This window comes from Sorex araneus, chromosome 9 (assembly GCF_027595985.1).
Source record: "Sorex araneus isolate mSorAra2 chromosome 9, mSorAra2.pri, whole genome shotgun sequence".
Lineage (NCBI taxonomy): Eukaryota > Metazoa > Chordata > Mammalia > Eulipotyphla > Soricidae > Sorex > Sorex araneus.
The window spans coordinates 27,398,970-27,421,935 of NC_073310.1; the positions used below are offsets into that span (position 1 = coordinate 27,398,970).

The following is a 22,966-nucleotide window of genomic DNA, read 5'->3' on the forward strand; positions in this document are numbered from 1 at the left end:
GTGTCAGTGTTTGATGTTTTGTGAGTTCCAGATCTCAGGGTCCACCACAGAAAGTCAATCCCACAAAGTTGCACAAGAGGCTTAGGTGGTTGCGTAACTCTGAGGTCCGGAAGAAGTCTCATTGTCCTGGGACCCGGTGGCTGTTTTGCAGATGTGGATGAATGCCAGTTGAGCCGGTGTCACCCGGATGCCTTCTGCTACAACACTCCGGGCTCCTTCATGTGCCAGTGCAAACCTGGCTACCAGGGAGATGGCTTCCGCTGCGTGCCTGGAGGTAAGGCATGGGGCCATGGGCCTTGCTCTCTCTGTGGCTACAGAGTGAGTATGTGTTTTGGGATCAGAGATAAGGTGGGGGTGTGGAAGGCTTCACAGAGAGTCCTGAGGACCATGGAGATAAGAGAGTAGAGCACCAGTAGCGGCACAGAGCCAGATAGATTGTGCAGACAACTCCACAGGGACCATGATGACACTGGGACACTGGTCTGTCCGGGGGTCTCCAAGGAAACAGAACCCACAGACCATAGATAAAGAGAGTTATTATTTGGACTTGGCTCACATCATTATAATGGCAGGCAAGTCTGCAGGTGGCAAGCTGGAGGCCAGGAGAATGAGTACTTTTGTTTTGAGTCTGAAGGTCAGGAAAAAGCAAATGTTCCTGTTCATAGGTTTTCCGGAAAGAAGAATTCTCTTACTTGAAAAAGAATCACCTCTTAGCTCTAAGCCAAGATTGGATAATGTTCCGTTTAAGTCAAGCAATCGGCTTTATTCCGTCTGTGGAGTTAAAAGTCAGTCTCATCGGTATCATGCACTTGCCGCTCTGTGAATGGAGCTAGAGGGCGTCACACCGGCGAAGGCTGAGGAGAGGGACAGAGTCAGAAAGATCGCTCTCAAATGTGGGCTAGAAAGATAAATAGTAGGGGAATGGCATGAGAGCTGGTCCACAGAACTGCGCTTACCTGGGCATGGCTGAAGGGAAGTGGGTGGAGTCTCTGGTGGAGATTGTGCTGTTGGGATATGGTATGCACGAAACTATCATTAACGGTATTATATATCACAATGCCTCAATAAAAATGGGGAGGAAATCCAATTAAAAAGCTTATCTCATTTAAAAATAAACTCGTTGAAATGTTCAGAATATTATTTGACCAAATATTTGGCTACCCAGTGGCTCAATTTGATGCATAAACTCAATTATCACAGGATTCTGTGTCCCAGGGAGGTAAAGCTTGGGTAGGGGTGAATGGGCAGGGCTGGAGGGGGTGGTACGAGTGGGACTCTACAGAGTTGTCTGAATTACCTGCTGTCCGTGGACTTTTCCTGAGTTGCCCCTGACCTGAGACTTGGAAATCTTGTAGATCGTGAGGATTATCATTATTAAAGTTCTGCTTCGGGCTGGAGCGATAGCTCAGCAGTAGGGTGTTCGCCTTTCACGCGGTCGACCCGGGTTCGATTCCTCCATCCCTCTCGGAGAGCCCGGCAAGCTACCAAGAATATCGTGCCTGCACAGCAGAGCCTGGCAGGCTACTCGGTGGTGTATTGGATATGCCAAAAACAGTAACAAGTCTCGCAATGGGGACATTACTGGTGCCCGCTCGAGCAAATCGATGAGCAATGGGATCACAGTGACAGTGACAGTGAAAGTTCTGCCTCAGACCCTGAAGTGGAGTCTCTCAACACATGCTCTGGAATGGGCGGCAGGGACTGGCGGCCACTGATGTAGAACCGAATATGAACTGAAACCCTTCCGTGTCCCAGTTGCAATTATTGGGCACGAGGGGGCACTCCTGGCGACCCACTCCTGTCAGTTGTCAGTGCTCAGGATTTATTTCTGTTCGTGTGCTCAAGGATCATCCTGGCACATCCCGAATCATCAGAGATCATCCCCTGCTCAGGGTGGGGGGATCATACCTGGGTCAGAGGCATGCAAGGCCAAGAGCCTTAACCCCGTCCTGTTGTTGCCAACTTTCCTTTTTGAAAGTTTTTTTTAGGGTCTGGAATGATAATACTTGGGGGTAGGGTGTTTGCCTTGCATGCAACTGTCCTGGGTTCGATCCCCGGCATCTCATAGGGGCACCTGAGCACTGTCAGGAATAATTCCTGAGTACAGAAACAGGAGTAACCCCTGAGCATTGCTGAGTGTGGCCCAAAATGCCAAAAATAAATAATTTTCTTTTAAAAAATGGCTTTTTTAAATAAAGAAACTTTTTTTCTAGACACTGAGATTTACAGAGTTATTAGCAATAGGATTTCAGGGATACAGGGCTGCCAAGTACTAATTTACCTCCCTTTATACAACGGGTGCTGAAACTTAAAATATAAAGGCATAACCCATAGGAAGTAAAATTGAGAGGTAAAACTGAGAACCTGCCAGGTGGTTTTCCAGATTCAACCCTCTAAACCACGTAGTTTTCTGTTCTGAGATCAAGAAGATCTGTGTTTACTGGCTGCTACTGCTGCAAACCACATATATCTGGGCCACCAGAAACATCTTCATGAAAGTGGAAATTGCTGTTTCACCACTTTGTTTTGTTTTTGTTTTTTGGAGAGGTGCTCCCAAGCAGTGCTCAAGAGGCCGGGCCCCACAGGTGATTTATAGTGAACTGAGCTGGCAGTTCTGTGCCGGAGCCTGAAGACGTGATGCTGCTTGGGCCCTGCTGTGTTGGAAATACACAGGTAGCCTGGTGGTGCTGGGCACCCCAGAGCTGTGCCTGTCCTTGTGGTGCTGGAACTGTAACCTGGGTTGGCCACAGGCATGTACCCAAATTGCTATGTTAGCTTCTCCTCCTCTCCCTCCTTCCTCCTCCTCCTCCTCTTCTTTCTTCTTTTCCTTCCTCCTCCTTCTCCTCTTCCTTCTTCTTCTTTTTCTCATTCTCCTCCTCCTTCTCCTTATTACCTTCCTCTCCACCTACTCGTTCTTTCCTCTTCTCCTCCTTCCTCTCCTCCTCTTTCTTCTTCCTCTTCTCCTCCTCTTACTCTTCTTTTCGTCATTCTCCTCCTCCTCCTTCTTCTCCTTCTCCTTCCTTCCTATCCCTTCTCTCCTCTTCTTTCCTGTCCTTCCTCTCTTCCTCTCTTTCTTCTTCTATTTTCCTTCTCCTTTTCCTCCTCCTCCTCCTCTTCTTCCTTCTTCCTCCTCTTCCCCCTTTTGCTATCTATGATATCTTGAGGGTATCTATGCATCCCATCCCCCTTTGAATTCTGTGGAATATAAGACTTGTGGCATAGATGGCCAGTGTTAGAGTTGTGGAAGAGATAAATGAATGTGCCAATTTCCACACTTGCCAATAATACAAACAACCAAAAAAGAATTTGATTATCTGCACTCTCAGAGCTGGTTGTGACTGCTTTTTAAATAGCACCCAGGGGTTGGAGTGAGAGCACAGCGGGTAGGGAATTTGCCTTGCACGTGGCTGACTTGGATTCAATTCCCAGCATCCTATATGGTCCCCTGGGCACTGCAGGAGTATTTACTGAGTGCAGAGCCAGGAGTAATCCCTGAGCATTGCCAGTTGTGACCCAAAAAGAAAAAAAAAAGGGCCCAATTAGCAGGAGGGAAAATCTGAGATTTAAGTCATCATTTTGATATAATAGTCTAGATTGTTTTCTTCTCCTTAGACTGTGGGTCAAAAACTATGGTTTGGAGGCCAAAAATGGGCCCCCATCATTTTTGTAAATAAAGTTTTATTGGAACATAGCCATGTTTGTTAGATTGTGATTTTTAAGTTCATGTCTTATAGTCTATGACTGCTTTCATTTCAAGAGCAGAGGCTAGTAGTTTCACCGAGACTGGAAAATGTACCTGATGTAAGATGCTGGCTACCTGAGCCTTGACCAAGAAGTTTGATGACTCCACTTTAGCTGAATCCAGTCAGGGTCACCTAGTTTATGTATTAGTCCTATTTATTTTTTAAGTCAACATCTAAGGGCTGGAGAGACAGTACAGGAGTCTTAAGGCACTTACTTGCCTTGCATGCCAACAACCCTGCTTGTATCCCCATTCCCAGTGCCACATTTGGTCCCTGATCACTTCCAGGTGTGGCCCAAAAGCACACAGCAAATGACCCCCTCCCCCCAAAAAATCAACATCTAATTCTCTACTCAAAAGAAAGTGTACATTAGAAATATATGAGAATGTTCATTGAGCATTTAGAACAAAATCTAAATCAGACTATCAGGAAGAGTGGACAAATGACTTTTGGTATAATTCACATCATGAAATAATATACAGTAGTAACATGAATAAACTGAGTTTATAAATAAACCTCAAATATATGCTGTCACTATATCACTGTCATTCTGTTGCTCATTGATTTGCTCGAGTGAGTGCCAGTAATATCTTCATTCGTCTTTGTCACATTCAGGGTCAGGGGAATGAAGCCCATTATTGTTACTGTTTTGTGCGTATCAAATACGCCACAGGTAGCTTGCAAGCCTCTACCATGCGAGATTTTGCATTACTCTCTTCTGGGAGCTTTTTTTTATAGTCTCTGGATCTTGGCCGTTGATGAGATTACATGGCGCTGGGGGGAAGTTTGTGTGTGTGTGGCTGCCAAGCTACTGGAAAACTGGGGATCTGGGTGGAGGAGGCCCAGTCCCAATCCGAGCAGGCTTGGAAATCTCAGCCACGGGTCCCACATACCTGGATTCCTCTGCCAGTTTCTTCTTGGGTGAGGCTCGTCCAAGCGTGTGGAGAGTGGCCTTGAGCATGGCTATGACTGAGTTCTGGAGGTTTTTGGCTGCTGGGGCTCTGCTTGGGGCAGGGAGGGAAACTCAACCCGCCCCACTCAGGGGGCCCAGGTGAAGCAGCCTGGTGCGGAGGCAGGAGATTCTGTGAGATATATACTAAGTAAAATAAAGTTTAGAAGTATATATGCTGTTTGATATATGGAAAATGTAACCCTGTATGAGAATAAACCTATGTATATTATAAAATGCATGCATGGGAGTGAGCAACAAACATCAGGATACAGATGACTACTGGCAGGGCCCAGCGACGCTCAGGGCTAGAGCTCGTGCCTGGCACCCAAGGCCGTTCCACACACTGCGATCCCCAGCAGTGTGGCCCCAGTGTGGCACTACCACCACAAAAGGGAATTTGGCAATGAGGGGCTTAAGGCATGCAGATGTTTACTTCTGTGATAGGGGAGAGGGAATGAGGTTTAGAGAGAGCTACGTGAGGTATTTCTAACTCTACCCCCCACCCCCAGTTGGAATAGAAATACAGAGGTTTTTCATCATTTGTGAAAAATTCTAAGGTTTTTGGAACGAAAATATTGGATGAAATACTAACAAGAAAAAGAAATACGTAGTGTCTTTCCTTCTGGACTCCTATTGCTAGAATCAGCACCGATTTTGTATCTACCCTTTACAGAGGGAACTAATTTGAAAATTAAATTGACTTCAAGGGTGAGTGAGTGAAGGCCACAGTTACTGCAGTATCTACTGATAACATGCGAACAGTTGAAATTATAAGTTGGCCTCCACCCTCCTTCATTCTCTTCCATGTGTATGTGTGGATTGTGAAATCAGTTCTGTGAATTGCTCTGAGCGTTTATTCACAAATGTGATAGACCAGTTGTTTTCAATAGCCAGTTCTCACTCTGTTGCTGATTTGCAGGGCTGAAAAGGTTGAAAGCCACTGGGAAAACAAAAGCAAGAATCAAAACAAAGTTAGAGCATGCAAGGTGTATGGAGTAACTATTGTTCCATGAAACAGTGCTGTATATGCTCGGAAAGGAGTTTGGATGAGTATGAGTGCTTTATACTTTGATTTATTGAGTGAAATAAGTATCTCAGCCTGCAAAGAAGCTGTGATATTGCTTATCTCTCACACACACACAAAACCCGAACCTATTAAAGATGGTACAAGGGAAAGGTGCTTTATTTGCACAAGGGAGACCCAGGTGTGATCCCTAACACCGGGCTTGTTGGTTTTTTTCATGTTAATATTTTTAGTTATATGATGCACTTTTTCAATTTGTTATTTCAGAGGGCTTTTTTATTTCAAGAAAAATTAATTTCGTTCTATTTTTGGTATGTATTCACTTTTTGTGCTTTGGAAAAGATTTCTGTTTTATGCAATGAATCTTTGATTCCAGTATTATTTCACCTGTCCTCTAAAATTTGTTTTCTTTCCTTTAGCTTTTTTTTTAAATGAAAGTAGACTTTATTTTTTATTTTTCAAAATATTTTGGTCACATGAAAGCTCACAAGTTTGTAACTGTAACTCATGGTGATTCACTAATAAAAAAAAAAGAAGCAAAAAAAAATATTTTGGTCACATCCAACAATGCTCATGGGTTACTCCTGGCTCTGTGCTCAGGAATTACCTCTGACCATATAGGATGCTGGGATTTGAACCCAGTGCATATGCTTGCAAGGCAAATGCCTTACCCACTGTACTATCACTCTAATCCCCTTCTTTTCTTTGGCTCTTGTCTTTCAATATTTTCTCTCCTATACCCTCTGTTTCTATTAAAACCTAATCTGTTCTATTTATTGACTTTCGTGTTCTTCCTGGCTTAGTCTTCATCTCTGAAATATTTTTTCTTTTACTTTGTCTCAGTTCCTGAGTTCTGTCTTCTGATTTGTAGACAATCTGCTCTTTCATGGTTTGTATTTCTTTTTCTTACTGTTGTTCTTACTTTTGATAAACATTGAGAAATGATTAGCATGTTCTCATTGCAATTTTTCACTAAAATTTCTTTATTGGAGTATAGGTCACATGTTTAAAATAGTATTAACATTTGTAAAATTAGCTGAGAGAGCCCAATAGTTTGAGCACACATGTAACATGGGGAAGGCCTGGGTTCAGTCTCTGGTGTCATATGGTCCCCTAAGCACTACCGAAGGTAACCCCACTAAACGAAGAATAAAATAACAAGAAATATTCTATCCCTGGGTTCTTGGGTGGTTTTCATATTTTAGCCACTGTAAATAATGCTGTTTATTTGCACCAGGATGTATATAACTTCTTGTGTTGATGTTTTCAAATTATTTGGATAGACACCCACCCAAAAAGTGGGATTGCTGGGTCATATAGCAGCTCTCCCTTATCTTGTAAGCTCCAAAGCATTTGTCAGTGTGATTACAACAATTTCCATTAACACCAACAGTATAGAAGTATGCCTTTTTCTTCACACACTCTCCAACTATAACGGATACAGTTTCTTATGATATAGCCAGTCTCATGAATGTGAGCAGACACTTCTTGAGTATACAAATACACTCAATTTGTATTTCCTTGATAATCAGTGATATGGATTTTTTGTTTTTGGAACCCTCTTTATGTCCTCATGGAGTTGTGTCTATTCAAATTGTTTGCTCCTTAAAAATGGAATTGCTTATATATAGGGGCAGGAGCCTCCCAAGCAGTGCTCAAGAAGTCTGGGGCCCCCCACTAGCAATTATTATCCATACAGACCACAAATTCAGTACAAAAGCCTGAGGATAATGAGGTGCCAAGAGTATTCGGACCATCCTGGCTGTCGTGGGAGCCTCCAGAACTGTATGTAGTGCTCCAGCCTGTATGTAGTGCTGAGGATTAAAACCAGGTTGGGTGCATGCTAAGGGGTGCATGTTAAACCCCTAAACTGGATGTGAATTGCTAACCACAGGTAAACATCACCAGGTTAATAAAACCTAAGTTGGTTATTATTAATTGCTTATCAGCTATGATGTGCAAATATCTTCCTATCTTGTAGGTTGTCTTTTGTTCCGTCTTTGTTGTATTCTTGTTATCTTCTGCTTTGCAAAAACTTTTTAGGTTGATGTAGCCCCAGTTGTTGAGGTTTACTTCCATTTCCCTTGTTGCTGGGGTCAGGTCTGGTGTCATGGAATGATTCACTAATATGATCTTCTATGTTTTGGATGGTTTGGGATCTTACAACGGAAACAAAATGATTTAAAAAGCTTACACTCATAAGGAGAGAGTAGATGCCAGGAGATGTCCCCAAGGATATGTGGGTGAGTAAAAGTCCAAGATGCTGTTTCACAGGATGAGATATGAGACAGCGCTTCATCTGGAGATTCATTTCTTTTTCCTGCTGTCTTCGCATTATTCTGCCTTCTCCTCCCCTTTTCTGCTTTTCAAACTCATATTCCTTCAAGAAGCTTTCTCCTTCTGTAAGGGTGCTGTAAAATACTGGACACAACTAGAGGAGAGTTCCTAAGTAGCTAAATTTTCTCATCATCATTGTTATTGGTGGTGGCATTCTGAGTTAATCCCTGAGAGCATAAGGATAAAGAATGTATGAGATTGACATTGTCTGCTTGTGAATTCCCATTCTTGCAAATGTGGCAGTTCTTGGACTTCCAAGAGTCCACTTGGCAACTACTGCAATAAATCTTCAAGTCAGCAAGTTGAAGCTGGAGAAAACCAGGCATGACTCACTGTGCCCCTGTTGGCTCTTCCTAGAGTGTATGTGCATGGAAGTTTCTCTTGGAGCACACCACAGGAACAGAGTCCCTCAGACTGATTCCTTCACCCTCAGGGCCACAATGGTGATTTATTCGAATTAACTGAGAAGGCCAGTTAAGTAAGAGACTGGAATGCAAATCAGAAGCCAAACACCAAAAATGCGTTTCTGTCTTTCTTCTCTCTCTGCTTCATTTTTCTTTCATTCTCTTTATCCCCAGCCTCGAGAAAAGTCAACCCAGGTCTCCCATTTCCCAGAGAGGTATTGAGTTTTGACTACTTCCTGCTCCGAGCAGATCAAACTGGAGGCCATTTTGCTTGAGTTATCTAATTATCCATAAATAAGATCAAAATCTGTTTCTCCATCTTATTCCCACCCCAATGACGAGACTTGAGGGGAAAATTCTTCTTGCAGGCCTGCTGACAGACTGAGAAGCCATCCCAGAAAGCCCCCGATACCAGGACTTTCATGAGCAAGCTCTGAGTCCTGCTTCCTGAGGCACAAATGATGGCCCCCTCTTTTATCTTTGAGTTCAAGATAGTACGTCTAAGTTCCATGTCAATTATATATATATATGCATAGATATGTATATTTGTATATGTCACTTGAGATTTTGTATGTTGGCTATATAGCCCATCAACACAAAACTCTATGAGCCACATACATTGGAGCAATTCCTATTCATTTAGAAGTTTGGTTTGGTAGGTTGTCCATAGAACATCATCCTTATTTTCTAGGTGGAAGGCAGCACCACGAATAGACACTGTTATAAGGAAAATAATTCAGTGGGTACAGATACTTTCCTTCTGTGTTAAGTTAGTGTGGGTCCATCATTGCTGTCATAGCCTCTTTATTGTGTATGGGTCATTCTGAGCTCCAGGCATATAGGGCTGAAGGATGTGGGGCTGGGCTGAAATCCAAAGATCCAACTTCTAGCATAATCTAAGCCACTGGCTTAGTGGCCTAGGGGAGCCTTTGAAACAAACAGCTTCTGGCTCGTTCGCTGTAAAAAGCATAGTTACGTATTGTATAAGATTCTAATGGGCATTAAAAGTAATGTGTGTGTGAATGGGACAGCTTATATGGAAACCCTGTGAGAGAGTAAAGAAATAAATTCCACATGGAGAAGGAAGAAAAACAGCTTCGGGGGTTGGAGAGATGGTAGAGAGATTAAGGCATTTGTCTTTTCCATGTGGTCCACTCAGCCCCACGGGAGTAACCCTTAGCCCAGAATAAGAATTAAGCACTGAGTGCTGTGGAGGTGGCCCCAAACTACTACCACCCCAAACAGAAAACAAACCCAACAGCTTTGGTATTCTCAACGTGATGGCATGTTAGTGTCTTTCTTCGGCTCTTCTACATCAAGTATGTTTTGTTTTGTTTTATATTAGCCTCTGGGACAGAAGAAAATAATAGTTGCCCTTGCCAGATTCAACAAACACTTTTCTGGCATGCTAATTGCTTATAGTCAAGGGAGAAGCCATGCTAAGCAGGCTAACATGAGAACTGGCAACACAGATAAAAGTACTTTAAACATTTATTGGCAACACATGTTACTGAGATAGCTTTTATTTAGTCACAAATGAATATCTGAATATGAAACTTAAAGTTCTTTCTCTACACCTTGCCTTAACATATTCCACTTATTTCTGTAGCACAGTGGGTAAGGCGTTTGCCTGGCATGAGGCCGACCTGGGTTTCCATCCCTCTCGAAAAGCCTGGCAAGCTACCTGTGGCATATTGGATATGCCAAAAACAATAACACCAAGTCTCACAATAGAGACATTACTGGTGCCCACTCGAGCAAATCGATGAACAATGGGACAACAGTGCTACAGTGCTACAACACTGAGATTAGTTCTTCTTTTTTTTTGAAAGGGGGTGGGGGTGGTGGTCACACCCAGCAGTGTGATCACCTAGGTTTACTCCTAGATCTGCACTCAGGAATTTCTCCAGCGTTGCTCAGGGTGCTAGAGATCGAACCTGCATGGGCCGGGTGCGGGGCAAGCACCCTACCCACTGCACTACTGCTCTGGCTCCAACTAAGATTACTTCTTGCTGTGTACCCCTTTTCTATAGTCAAGGGAGTTACAACTTTTTTTTCTTTTTGGGTCACACCTGGCGATGCAAAGGGGTTACTCCTGGTTCTGTACTCAGGAATTACTCCTGGCGGTGCTTAGGGGACCATATGGGATGCTGGGAATCGAACCCGGGTTGGCCGAGTGCAAGGCAAATGCCCTACCAACTGTGCTATCGCTCCAGCTCCAAGGGAGTTACAACTTAATCAGCTTTGTTGATGTGCCCGAGATAACCAAAAATGATGGAGCCAATAATCAAGACCACTTTGAGACACAAAATTCTATAAAATCATTATTGTATATTCTGTTTTGAATATAGTAGTATTATTAGACATCAGTATGTTGAGTAGCACATGTTCATATTCATATTCTCACTGACCTAACTAGTAATGCCCTACAACTGGGGTTGGCTACGGTTCCCACAGGCCAAATCTGGCCCATTAGGCTGTTTTAGTAAATGAGGTTTTACTGGAACACTCATTCATTTCTGTATTAAACTTGGCTTCTTTCATGCCACATCTGCAGAGTGGAATAGTTGTGACAGAGACCATATGGCCCAACACAGCCAAACATACATGTTCCCTGCCTGACAGGAAGAGTAGTTGAAACAGGTGTAGGGAAGATACAGTCTAATAGCTAAGATACAGTCTTTCTAATTGCTAAGATACAGTCTAATTCCTAATTGCTAAGATACAGTCTTTCAGTGAAGGTCAGGTGGAACCCTGAGCCTGTACAGAGACTCTCTGCTCTGTATCTGTTGTGTCTTGGGATCTTCTGTCAAGACACTCAAGGAATTGTAACTGTGTTCCCTTCTCTTGTTGTCTCCTCTCCACACCAGAAGGTCCTTGCAGGGCAGACCCTGTGGGTTATTCGCATAATCACCTAAGCACATGCACTCTACCCCAGTAGGTGCTTACTGAGTCAGGATTGAGGCGATGTAGCCACTTACTAGCCTCAGTGCCCAAGGTTGGGGAGACAGACGAGGACACATGGCTGGCAAGCAATGCAGAGCAAATCCTGAGTTTCCCAGAAGCTCGTGGATGGGCACTGCGCCTATCCCTGGAAAGGCTTCCTGAAGAAACTCAATCCTGAACAGGGCTTAGAAGAATTAACTGGACTTGGCATCAGTACAGCAAATGCCAGTTTGACTGAAATACTGTTCGCCACACCCAGAGTTGTTCTGCCAGTGGATGGGCATTGCTCGGTGTGGCACATACAGCAGAGATGATGCCTCCACTAGCCTGCCCCTGTGGTGGGTAGCTGCCACTCTGCACATTGGGAGCTGGCCTCAGCTTTTTACAGGCATTCCTGGAGAGAGCAGCATCTCTCGGCCTGAGGCTCTGAGTTGCTCAGAGAAGAGGGAAACGTGGAGTGCTGGCAAATGGTCCCTGTACTCTTTGATTCACAAAGCTTTGAACTTGACTCTGTGTAGGTTATCAAGAAGTTGAGATCACAGATTTTTTTTCTTTTTGGGTCACACCTGGCAATGCACAGGGGTTACTCCTGGCTCATGGACTCAGGAATTAACTCCTGGCGGTGCTCAGGGGACCAGATGGGATGCTGGGAATCAACCCGGGAAGGTCATGTGCAAGGCAAACGCCCTACTGTGCTATCGCTCCAGGCCCGAGATCACAGATTCAAAAAATAAATAAATAACTTTCTAGGGCCAGGATATGACTCAAGCAGTAGAACACACAGTTCTTTGAGTGCGACCCTGATAGCATCCCTGATACCTCTTCCCCTCACCCAAATGCACCGGCAGATGTGGCCTGCAAAACAAATTTTTTTTATTTTTAAATTTTTATTTTGTCACCATGTGGAAAGTTACAAAGTTCTCAGGTTTATGTCTCAGTTATACAATATTCAAACACCATCCCTTGACCAGTGCCCATATTCCACCACCAAAATCCCCAGTATACCCCCCACCCCCACCCCCACCCCCAACTATATAACTGATGAATTTCACTTCATTTTCTCTTTACCTTGATTACGTTCCATATTTCAACACAAAACTCACTGCTGTTGTTGGAATTTCCCCCCAAGAAAGACAGCCCTACTAAGGAAGCATTTGATAATTAGTTGTCCATTAAAAGATTGTATGTTTTCAGTTTTTAGAAAAGGTCTAAAAATGTCTTTAAAAAATTATTTTCGGATGTGTCCCAGTCCCGCATCCCGGAGCCATGTTAGTTGCTGCTCAGTGTCGCCAGGGCTCCATCTGGAGAAGGTGTGGTGGCTGCACCTCCTCCGTCTGGATCCCCGGTGTTGCTGGCCCAGTTTCGGGTCCAGAGCATTCTCCGGCCGCGTTGCTCACCAGAACGCCTGGCTTCTTCCCAAAACAAATTTTTAAAGACATTTTTTAGAAAAGTTTCAGTGGTGTACACCAGTGGATGAATGGGTAATGGGTGAACAAAACATGAAGCCAAATGGTAGAATATTATTCAACCATACAAAAAGGATGAAGTATGACTGCCCATTACAGCAGGACTTTGAGGACATTCTCTGAGCGGAGAGCTAGTACAAGGATTAAGGCACTTGGCTTGCATACGGCTGACCCCCGTTTGATGTCTGGCACCAAATATGGTCTCTGAGCGCTGCTGGGCGTGGCCCCAATTCCCTCCTCAGCCATACACACACATACAAAATAAGAAAGAAAATATTCTTCTGATTTAAAAAAAACAGAAAGAGAAGGTCGCATAGTCTGCAAGTCTATTTATATGAAATGCCCATAAGAGGTATGTCCTTGGAGACAGAACACAGATCAGTGGTTACCAGGGCTGGGAGGAAGGGAGGAAACAGAGAGCTGAGTGCTTCCTTCTGAGGTGGGAAAATGCATGGGAAATGACAGAGGTGGTGGTTAGACAGCGTTGCAGAGACAATACAACAGGCTGCTAAACTTCATTTTGAAATGGTGAATGTTCTGTTGGATGTATCTCTCTGCTTTTTGCAGGGCTTATGGGGGAGGGTTTGGGGCCACACACAAGAGGTACGCCAGGGCTGTTTCTGGCTCTGAGCTCAGGAGTGACCCTGGAAGTGCTTTGGGGTCTCCTTTGCAGTGCCAGGTATCTGCCAGGGTCTGCTGCATGCAAAGCAAGTGCTGTATCTCCTGTACTTGCTTTCTAGCCCTCTATTAAAAAACAAATATCCCTAAAAACAGTTGCTTAGGAGAAAACAGGAAATATAAACCATCTTGGCAATGAACTAAGAATAATAAAAATAAGAAATCAAAACCATGATGATGACCAGGTGACTTGATGCCTTTGAATTGAGTGCAGGGGTTGGTAAGCCACAACCATGAAGAAGGACATTGGTCAACTGACTGTCTCCTTTTCTTGTCTCCCTGTAGAAGCAGAGAAGACCCGCTGCCAGCAGGAGCGAGAGCACATCCTGGGCGCGGCTGGACGGGGTGACTCCCAGCGGCCCCTGCCACCTGGCCTGTTTGTCCCCGAGTGCGATGAGCATGGACAATATGTGCCCACCCAGTGCCACGGCAGCACTGGCTACTGCTGGTGTGTTGATCGAGACGGCCGGGAGGTGGAGGGCACCAGGACCAGGCCCGGGACCAGGCCTCCCTGTAAGTCTGAGCAAGCCCTTTGGGGGTTTAAGATTCAATAGGGCTGTCTCTGCACCCACCCGCGTAGTGGGAAGTCGCTATGCTGGGAGTTGAGTGCGCTGTCTGAGCCCCCCCCTGTGCTTAGTGGCTCTGGACAGAGATATGTGCCTCAGCGTCAGCTTCAGCAGCCTTAGCTCGAGGGCTGAGCAGAATAGTAAGCTCTAGGATGACATTGCCAGAAAGTACCGCGATCGAGTCCAGTCAGTCAATGACCTTGATCAATAGAGAATCCAGTGACTCTTAACGCTCAGTTTAACAATCCTAAATGATCCTGCCGGCCATTATCCCAAATCAGCTCACAGGCGGGTGACTGCTCACGGCTCCGTTTACTCATCCAGTCAGCATTAGTTGAGGGGCTGCAGCTCCAGGCAGTGCGGGGCATTTCCAGAGAAGTCACACAGCTGGTCCCCGGGGGCCTCCAAAGCCAGGTAAACAGGTGCTTTGCAGGGGGCGGGGCTGCGCTGACAGAGGATGGTGGGAGCCACAGAGGAGGCTCCGCCAGGAACATTTTCAGAGCAGCAGCATGTGAGGCCAGCTTGGAGCAGGGTCTGAGATGGTAGCCCCAGGGAAGAGTTGCTGGTGCACGCCATCATCGTGGGCAGGAGGAAAGAATCTGAGGGGTGCCCAGGGAAGGGTTCCCCACGGAGGACCCTGGATGCAGTGGGCTTCATGCAAGGAAAGGGTTTCATGCAAGCACTGCTTGGACCGGGTTTTAGTTTTAGGAATATCACTGACTGAACAGAGGAGGCTGAGATAGAGCAGTGAGAGGCGCTGATTGGGGCGGCGGGGGGTATGTGGGGGGATTCGGGGTGTGTCACAGAGGCTCAAGCTGATCCAAGTGGAAAAGGCCAGTCCAGGTTGCCTAGTGGTGAGTTTGGGGGGGGGAGGGTGCTAGAGGCCATCAACTCAGCTTGCTTGATTCTGACTGATAGATCGCTGCCAGGGTCTAATGGACAGGCAGACCTGAGAAAGATCTGGAAATGACCCTTCGGGGACTCAGTTCGGCTCTCACTTGAGAGGGCGGCCCAGGACGGTCCCCAAGTCATCCATACAGCCAGCTGAGGGGGTAGGGGGTGGTCCCTCACACACAGCGCTGGACACCTGCTCTCCCTCCCAGAACCTTCTGTTATCGAGTGGGCCTGTCAGGAGTTGCAGGGCAAGGCTGGACGGGAGAGAGGATCAACCCCTGATTCCTGTTTGCCTCTTGGGAGCCCAGAGTGGGGCGGTTCTGGCAGGCGGGGCCTGATGCCTGTGAGCTGGGCCTCCGACAGTGTTTCCAATGCTGCTGGCCCGGCCCAAAGCAAAGGCCCCCAAAGCAGTGATTTCTTTTAAGGAGAAAGTTCAGCCTCCCCCCACCCCAGGACCTGACCTCTGATGTTCAGCTCAGGGCCTGTATTCTCTCCGGCACAATGGACCCATGATCAGGAGCCTTCTGCTCTCTGCGCTTTCACATATAAAACAGTTATGTGATTGTGCATTTGATGGTGCCCGGAGGGTGATGTGACCAGTGTGGTTGTGTGTGTGTGTGTGAGGTGTGTGTGTGTGTCTGTGGTGTGTGTGTCTGTGTGTCTGTGTGCTTATGTGTATGGGTTCTTCCTTCTTGTGCTTTGTTCATTCCTGCTGCACACAGGCATTGCTCATTGACATCTCCTGCCCCACAGGTCTGAGTACAGTAGCTCCCCCGATTCACCCCGGACCCCCGGTTCCTACTGCTGTGATCCCCCTGCCACCCGGAACCCACTTGCTCTTCGCCCAGACGGGGAAGATAGAGCACCTGCCCCTGGAGGGAAACACTATGAAGAAGACGGAAGCCAGGACGCTGCTCCACGCCCCGGTGCGTGCTGCTTACCGTGCTGGGGACCTGCTGTGACCTGCTGGGGGTGGGGACCGGGACCTGACCCCTGACCCAGAGACACCTTCCTTCTCTGGGCTCATATCACAGGGATGGATTCCTACTCTGCCTCTGTGATTCAAGAGGTCGGAACAGAACTGGGGGAGCTTTTCAGAGACCAGACATGGGCTCCCACAGCAGCTGGCTTTGACTTTTGCCTTCTCGCTCAGAGAATGCCACTCTAGAATTCTTGCACTTCTTGGTTGTTTTCATTTTGGGGCTGCATCTGGAGGTTTATCTTGGTGCTGTGCTTGGTGGTCACTCCCAGAGACCGTGTAGTTTAGGGATCGACCTGGACTTCCCATGTGCAAAGCACACGCCAGCCCATTGACCTACCTTCTCAACTCTGACTTCCTTGCATTTAAAAAATTTATTTATTTATTTATTTATTTATTTATTTATTTATTTTTGCTTTTTGGTTCATACTTAGCAATGCACAGGGGTTACTCTGGGCTCATGCACCCAGGAATTACTCCTGGCAGTGCTCAGAAACCATAAGGGATGCTGGGAATCGAACCCAGGTCGGCCACGTGCAAGGCAAACGCCCTATCCACTGTACTATCGCTCCAGCCCGATGTACAATATTTTTAATGTATTTATGCTTACAAGAGTGTGCCCTTCTTCAGCCCACCTCACACCAAGTCCCCTGCCATGGTTTGCTCAGTTCTGTAGGTTTAAAATGCCATTTAAAAATACAAAAGGTGGGGCTGGAGCAATAGCACAGCGGGTAGGGCGTTTGCCTTGCACGCGGCTGACCCGGGTTCGATTCCCAGCATCCCATATGGTCCCCTGAGCACCGCCAGGAGTAATTCCTGAGTGCATGAGCCAGGAGTAACCACTGTGCATCGCCGGGTGTGACCCAAAAAGCAAAAAAAAAAAAAAATACAAAAGGTGAGGGGCTGGAGTAATAGCACAGCGGGTAGGGCGTTTGCGTTGCACACGGCAAGGGATGATGATTGGAGGAATCGTTCAGGATGGGAGATGTGTGCTGAAAGTAGATAAAGGACCAAACGTGATAACCTCTCAGCATCTGTATTGCAAACCATAATGCCCAAAAGTAGAGAGAGTATGGGGGAAATTGTTTGCCATGGATTCAGGGGGAGGGTTAGAGAGGGGGGCGTATACTGGGGATATTGGTGGTGGAGAATGTGCACTGGTGGAGGGATGGGTGTTTGATCATTGTAAGATTGAAACTGAAACATGAAAGCTTGTAACTATCTAATGGTGATTCAATAAAAAGGAAAGGAAGGAAGGAAGAAAGAAAGAAAGAAAGAAAGAAAGAAAGAAAGAAAGAAAGAAAGAAAGAAAGAAAGAAAGAAAGAAAGAAAGAAAGAAAGAAAGAAAGAAAGAAAGAGAAAGAGAGAAAGAAAGAAAGAGAGAAAGAAAGAAAGAAAGAAAGAAAGAAAGAAAGAAAGAAAGAAAGAAAGAAAGAAAGAAAGAAAGAAAGAAAGAAAGAGAGAAAGAAAAAGAAAGAAAGAGAGAGAGAAAGAAAGAAAGAAAGAAAGAAAGAAAGAAAGAAAGAAAGAAAGAAAGAAAGAAAGAAAGAAAGAAAGAAAGAAAGAAAGAGAGAAAGAAAAAGAAAGAAAGAAAGAGAGAAAAGGTGGAGCTGGAGTAGTCCAGAAGTTAAGGTGCTTGCCTTGCGTGCAGCTGAATCCAGCACCACATATGGTTCCCTGAGCCGCGCCAGGAGTGATTCCTGAGTGCAGAGCCAGTAGTAAGTCCTGAACACAGCTGCTTTGTTTTTGTTTTGGGGTCACATGTTTTGTTTCAGGTTTACTCCTGGCTCTGCACTCAGGGATCATTCCTAGCAGTGCTAGGGGACCACATAGGGTGCCAGGCTTACCCACGGTGCCATCTCTCTGGACCCCTTTAAAATATGTGAGTCTTGCCGACGTTTTTCATTTGTATTTGGGCTCGACTGGAACTTTTCCTATTTCAAGTTTAGCATTTCCTAAGATTTAATACTCCCGAAGGACTTGTGATTGTAGACCAACCCTGGGGCCCTTCTTCTGAACCTAGCTGGGTGAGACCCCAAAATCCAAAAACAAACAAAAATGAAAATTCAAGATACATACTGATAGAATATATACATAGAACTCAAAACACATATACATATATAAAAAATATTTTTTACCTGAAATACATATCATAACTCAATAGATAGATAACATTTTTAAGGGACAAAAACATGAAAATACTGTTTAAAAAATGAAATATAAACACCTATAAGCTAGACAAGGTCTCCACCGTATTAGTCACTCTAATGCTGGTGGCTGGCCACCTCTCACCACTGCTCTGCATTTCTAGGATAAAGTCATCATTGCTCTGGCCTTTGACTGTGTAGACAAGATGGTTTACTGGACCGACATCAGTGAGCCTTCCATTGGGAGAGCCAGTCTGCATGGTGGAGAGCCAACCACGATCATTCGACAAGGTAGGCAGCAAGTATTGACCTCCCTTTGATGTTTGCGAATTGCAGCGCAGAGGCCCGTGGGAGAGAGTGGAAGTGGAATGTGTACGGTCTCTTACAGGGTAAGGCAGTGAGAGAATCTGGCCCATGACCTCAAACTAGCCTTCTAGTTCTTCAAGTTTCAAGTACTCCTCGTCAAATCGGGAGCACCCCCAGCTGGGACTTATTGCTTGCCTAAGCAGAATAAAATTAAAACAGGGTCCATGCCCTTTCTCCGAAAGCTTATATAGCCAGTCATAACAAACAGCAAAGGGCAAAAAAAAAAAAAATCCAGTGTGGCTATATATCTCCTGCCAAGCCTAGAGCCTATTCTCAGCGTGTCTGCCCAATGGAGGCACCGTTAAGATTTTCCCCAAAGCTGTTGAGTCATAAAGTTGGGGTGGGGGGGTCACAAAGATGGTCTCAAATACAATTTCTTTTTTTTTTCTTTTTGGGTCACACCCGGCAATGCTCAGGGGTTACTCCTGGCTTTGCACTCAGGAATTACTCCTGGCGGTGCTCGGGAAACCATATGGGATGCTGGGAATCGAACCCGGGTCAGCCGCGTGCAAGGCAAACGCCCTACCCACTGTGCTATCTCTCCAGCCCCTCAAATACAATTTCTTAATAGTTGGATCTATTCCCAAAATGGTTATCACATTAATGGGTTATTACTTCAGCCTGTAACATTGGGGGTGAAGGATGGGGATGTTTTCTCTGCCTCACCACCATCCCGCCCACACTCGCTCACATTGTTTCGCCAGAGGAATTGCCACACCACATCTGTGACGGGCATTCCTGTATTTTGTTCTTGCATTTCTCTCGGTAAAGTACATTGGAGTTGGCACAATCTACCCCTCAATATTTAACCTCAATTCTTTAACTTCAGTTGCCAAATTCAATCAGAGTTTCCATGTGGTATTTTTCATTGTCTGCATTCTATGCATCTTCAGCATTTAATGTGGTCATGATTCACCCAGGTTAAAGAGCATTTGTGAGAACGCAAGGACTATGAGAATCCCCCTGTACTGAAAAGGTCAATTATTACTAACTTGTTGCTAAATCAATGACTCATCCACTGACTTGGGAATAATTTTTCCCAGAAGACATCGTCATGCCAGCGATATCTGCTCTGTACAATCATTCTTACTTCTTCTGCGTAACATTTAAATCAGATGGACCCCTTTAAAATATGTGAGCCTCGCCGACATTTTTCATTCGTATTTGGGCTTGACTGGAACTTTTCCTATTTCAAGTTTAGCATTTCCTAAGATTTAATACTCCCGAAGGACTTGTGATTGTAGACCAACCCTGGGGCCCTTTCCCCCTTCTTCTGTGTCTGGAGAGATAGTAAAGCATGTGAGGTGCTTGCTGTGCAGATGACTGACTGAGGTCCAGTATCTGGCACCCCATATGGTCCCCCAAACCCAGCAGGAGTGAGTTCTGAGTGCAGAGTCAGGAGAAAACCATGAGCACAGCTGGGTGTGTGCCCCACCCTGTCCCCCTCACCAAAACAAAAACAAAACAAAACAGTTGATGCATTAGGGATCGCTGTGAGATTGAGTTGAAGATATTAGACTTTGGGGCCAGAGATCCCTGGCATAGCACAGCTCCCAGTATTGGCAGAAGAGGCTTGAGTCCCTGGGTGTGACCTTTATAAAACATTTTTTTTTAAATAAAGACATTTGGCTTTGGATGTAAACCCCGAACTTTTCTGGAAGCAGACACATTAAAATAGAGTTGGCTCCTTTTTATGCTTTGATATGTAATGATTAGAAGTTTCAAATGCCTTTTGCATCTCATCTATTTAAAATTGTATTATAATATCTCTGAGTTGACCTTAAAAAACCCAGTGCCAGAGGATCTCATTATTTGTTATTTCCTGCTGTTTCTGAAGCTGATAGTCATGCAAGAAAGCTTCAAGTGCAGTAAGAAACAGTTGAAGCAAAAGCCCGCTGTATAAAACAGAATTAAAAGACAAGTCACTGGAAATTCTTTATTTTATTTAATTTTATTTTAAAAGGGGTGGGCGGAATTTAAAAGAAAAGAGCCATGCATGGCACATGATGCAATATCCCCAAGGGTGAAAGGGGCATAGGATGGGGCTGATGGGGGGAGTTCTCTTCTACTTTGTCCTTTTTTTCATAGTTTATCTCTTGAATCCTGCATCTGAATCCTTCGCTTTCTTTTCTAAAAGTCTTCCAGACCTTGCATTGGACTCTGGAGCTCATTCAGAAGTATTTCCGGGGGCTGGAGAGGTAGCTCAGTGGGACAACAAATGCCTGGTTCAATGGGGCCCTTCCAGGGACCCTCGAGAGTCCTGTAAGGACTCCCAGAACAGCCTTTCCACGGTTTCTGGGTGTGTCTCGGCAGCTCTGTCTCTCACACAGGATGTGCTCATTCCAAATAGATCCCAGAAGAATTTATTCTGGCTTTGTCTGAAAGTCTGAGAATATCTTTGGTGTCAGCCTTGCTACCTTTTTTACCTAGAGGTGGGGGATATTTGGAAACTCTATAAATCCTACTTTTGGTTTGAACCATAAAGACTTTGTCAAGGGCTATTTTTAATTTTTAATTAGCTTAGGGAGGGGAGGAGAAGAGTAGCCTGCCCAAGGATTTTAATGCTTCTGGCATCTGCAATCACCCCTACCCCTCTCCCCGCCCACCCCATCATGTTAGGAGAGTGAAGGCAGAGACTAAGGGACTAAGGGTCTATGTATGGTGGCTGTGCAGAGTGGGCATGATTTTCTCACTCCCCAGATCCCTCGGGGAGGGGGAGGGGTGGCTCTATCTTTGGTCTTTCTCCCTTTTTGCCTGTATTTCCACCCAAATGAAATGACCTTCTGTCCTCTAGGGTCGTTTTGGGGATTTTTTGTTTGATTTTTCTTTTGGTTTGGGGGGCCACACCCAGCTGTGCTCAGGGAGCACTCCTGGTGGTGCTCAGGTGACCAATGCCAGGGATTAATCCAGCATTACCACGTGTGAAGCAGATGACTTACCCCTGCATTATCTCTCCAGCCCAAAGGGTTACTTTTCTTTTGATTATATAGGCAGGAAGTCACTGCAATTTTGAACACTGATTCAGTTAAGTGGCACTTAGACGTTCGCATTGTAGTCAGCTCACCCTGTTTCAACCCTTTGTTTGAATCAGTAAAGGGCTGAAGAGCTATTTCAGTGGGCTAGAGTCCATGCTTTGCATGTAAGAACCCCAGGTTCAATCCTGGCATCACCTGACCCCTCAACACCACAGGGACCTCTCCTCAAGCACCAAACCAATCATCACCACCCCATCACCCCAAACAAAGACAATAATAGAGACTCCTGGGAGTGTTAATTTTTTTTTTTTTTTTTTTTTTTTTGCTTTTTGGGTCACACCCAGCGATGCACAGGGGTTACTCCTGGCTCTGCACTCAGGAATTACCCTTGGCGGTGCTCAGGGGACCATATAGGATGCTGGGATTGGCCGAGTGCAAGGCAAATGCCCTACCCACTGTGCTATCGCTCCAACCCCTGGGAGTGTCAATTTGAAATCATTAAACACTCTTCTAATGCATCCCTGTTACTTATAGAAAAGCAAAGAATGCTGTTATTCTTTTTACTATATTATTTCTCTGAAATAACCATTTCACAAGTATTTAACAAATAGTGGTAGATCTTGTTTTCATTCCCTGTCTTAAAAATCTTCATGTGCTCTCCTTTGTGGGATAAGCTCTGAGTTTGTTAACCTAGAAATCTTGACATCATTGCTGGCCATTCCTCCAGAGTGTCCACCCATACAAACTATACACAGTTCACCTCAAGCCATTGCTGCTCTTCCTTTATGCAATGTGCTGATTCTCGTCCGTGGAAATCATGTGGATTGTGATTGGCTGTCGGCTCCCCAAGAAGCAGGATACCATAGTTTGAGCATCATTATGGTCCTGGTTCCCAAAGGAACCTGAGATGTCCGAAAGGACATCTCAAGGTAGATGTCCACCAAGGGAATGGATGAATGAGTGGCACTTTTAAACATGTTTAACATTTTTAACATTTCTCACTTTGAGGATTACTTATAATCCTCACTTTGAGGATTACTTATAAAAAGCATTTCATATTAATTTTCTATGGTGACTTTGAAATAGATTGATCGTTTGTAAGGGCTACTTATAAACAATAATCATTTCACATTAATTTCAGAAAAAACATCTTTGCCGGCTTTAAAAAGATCTAACGTGCTCTTCGTTTACTTCTAGATCTTGGAAGCCCTGAAGGTATTGCCATAGACCATCTCGGCCGCAACATCTTCTGGACAGACTCTAACCTGGACCGAATAGAAGTGGCAAAGCTGGATGGTTCCCAGCGCCGGATCCTCTTTGAGACTGGCCTGGTGAATCCCAGGGGCATTGTGACGGACTCTGTAGGAGGGTAATTTTGTGTGACTGTGATATGTGCATCTATTCTACTTGCTTCTTCGAACAAAATACTCTGTTCGACTTCACCTCCAGCACTGCTCTCCTGAAAGGCCTGAGTATAGGACCATGAGTT

The 22,966-nt window shown here is 45.2% G+C and overlaps 1 protein-coding gene across 1 annotated transcript in view; it reads left to right on the forward strand.

Moving 5' to 3' along the window:
* NID1 (nidogen 1) overlaps nt 1–22,966 on the forward strand; it is a 93,632-nt gene that overhangs the window by 62,335 nt on the left and 8,331 nt on the right. Inside the window, exons 12-16 of the mRNA XM_055147664.1 lie at nt 152–274; nt 13,836–14,063; nt 15,764–15,936; nt 18,301–18,427; nt 22,675–22,846. Of these exons, the coding sequence (XP_055003639.1) occupies nt 152–274; nt 13,836–14,063; nt 15,764–15,936; nt 18,301–18,427; nt 22,675–22,846 (823 nt within the window). The remainder of the gene's footprint in view (nt 1–151; nt 275–13,835; nt 14,064–15,763; nt 15,937–18,300; nt 18,428–22,674; nt 22,847–22,966) is intronic.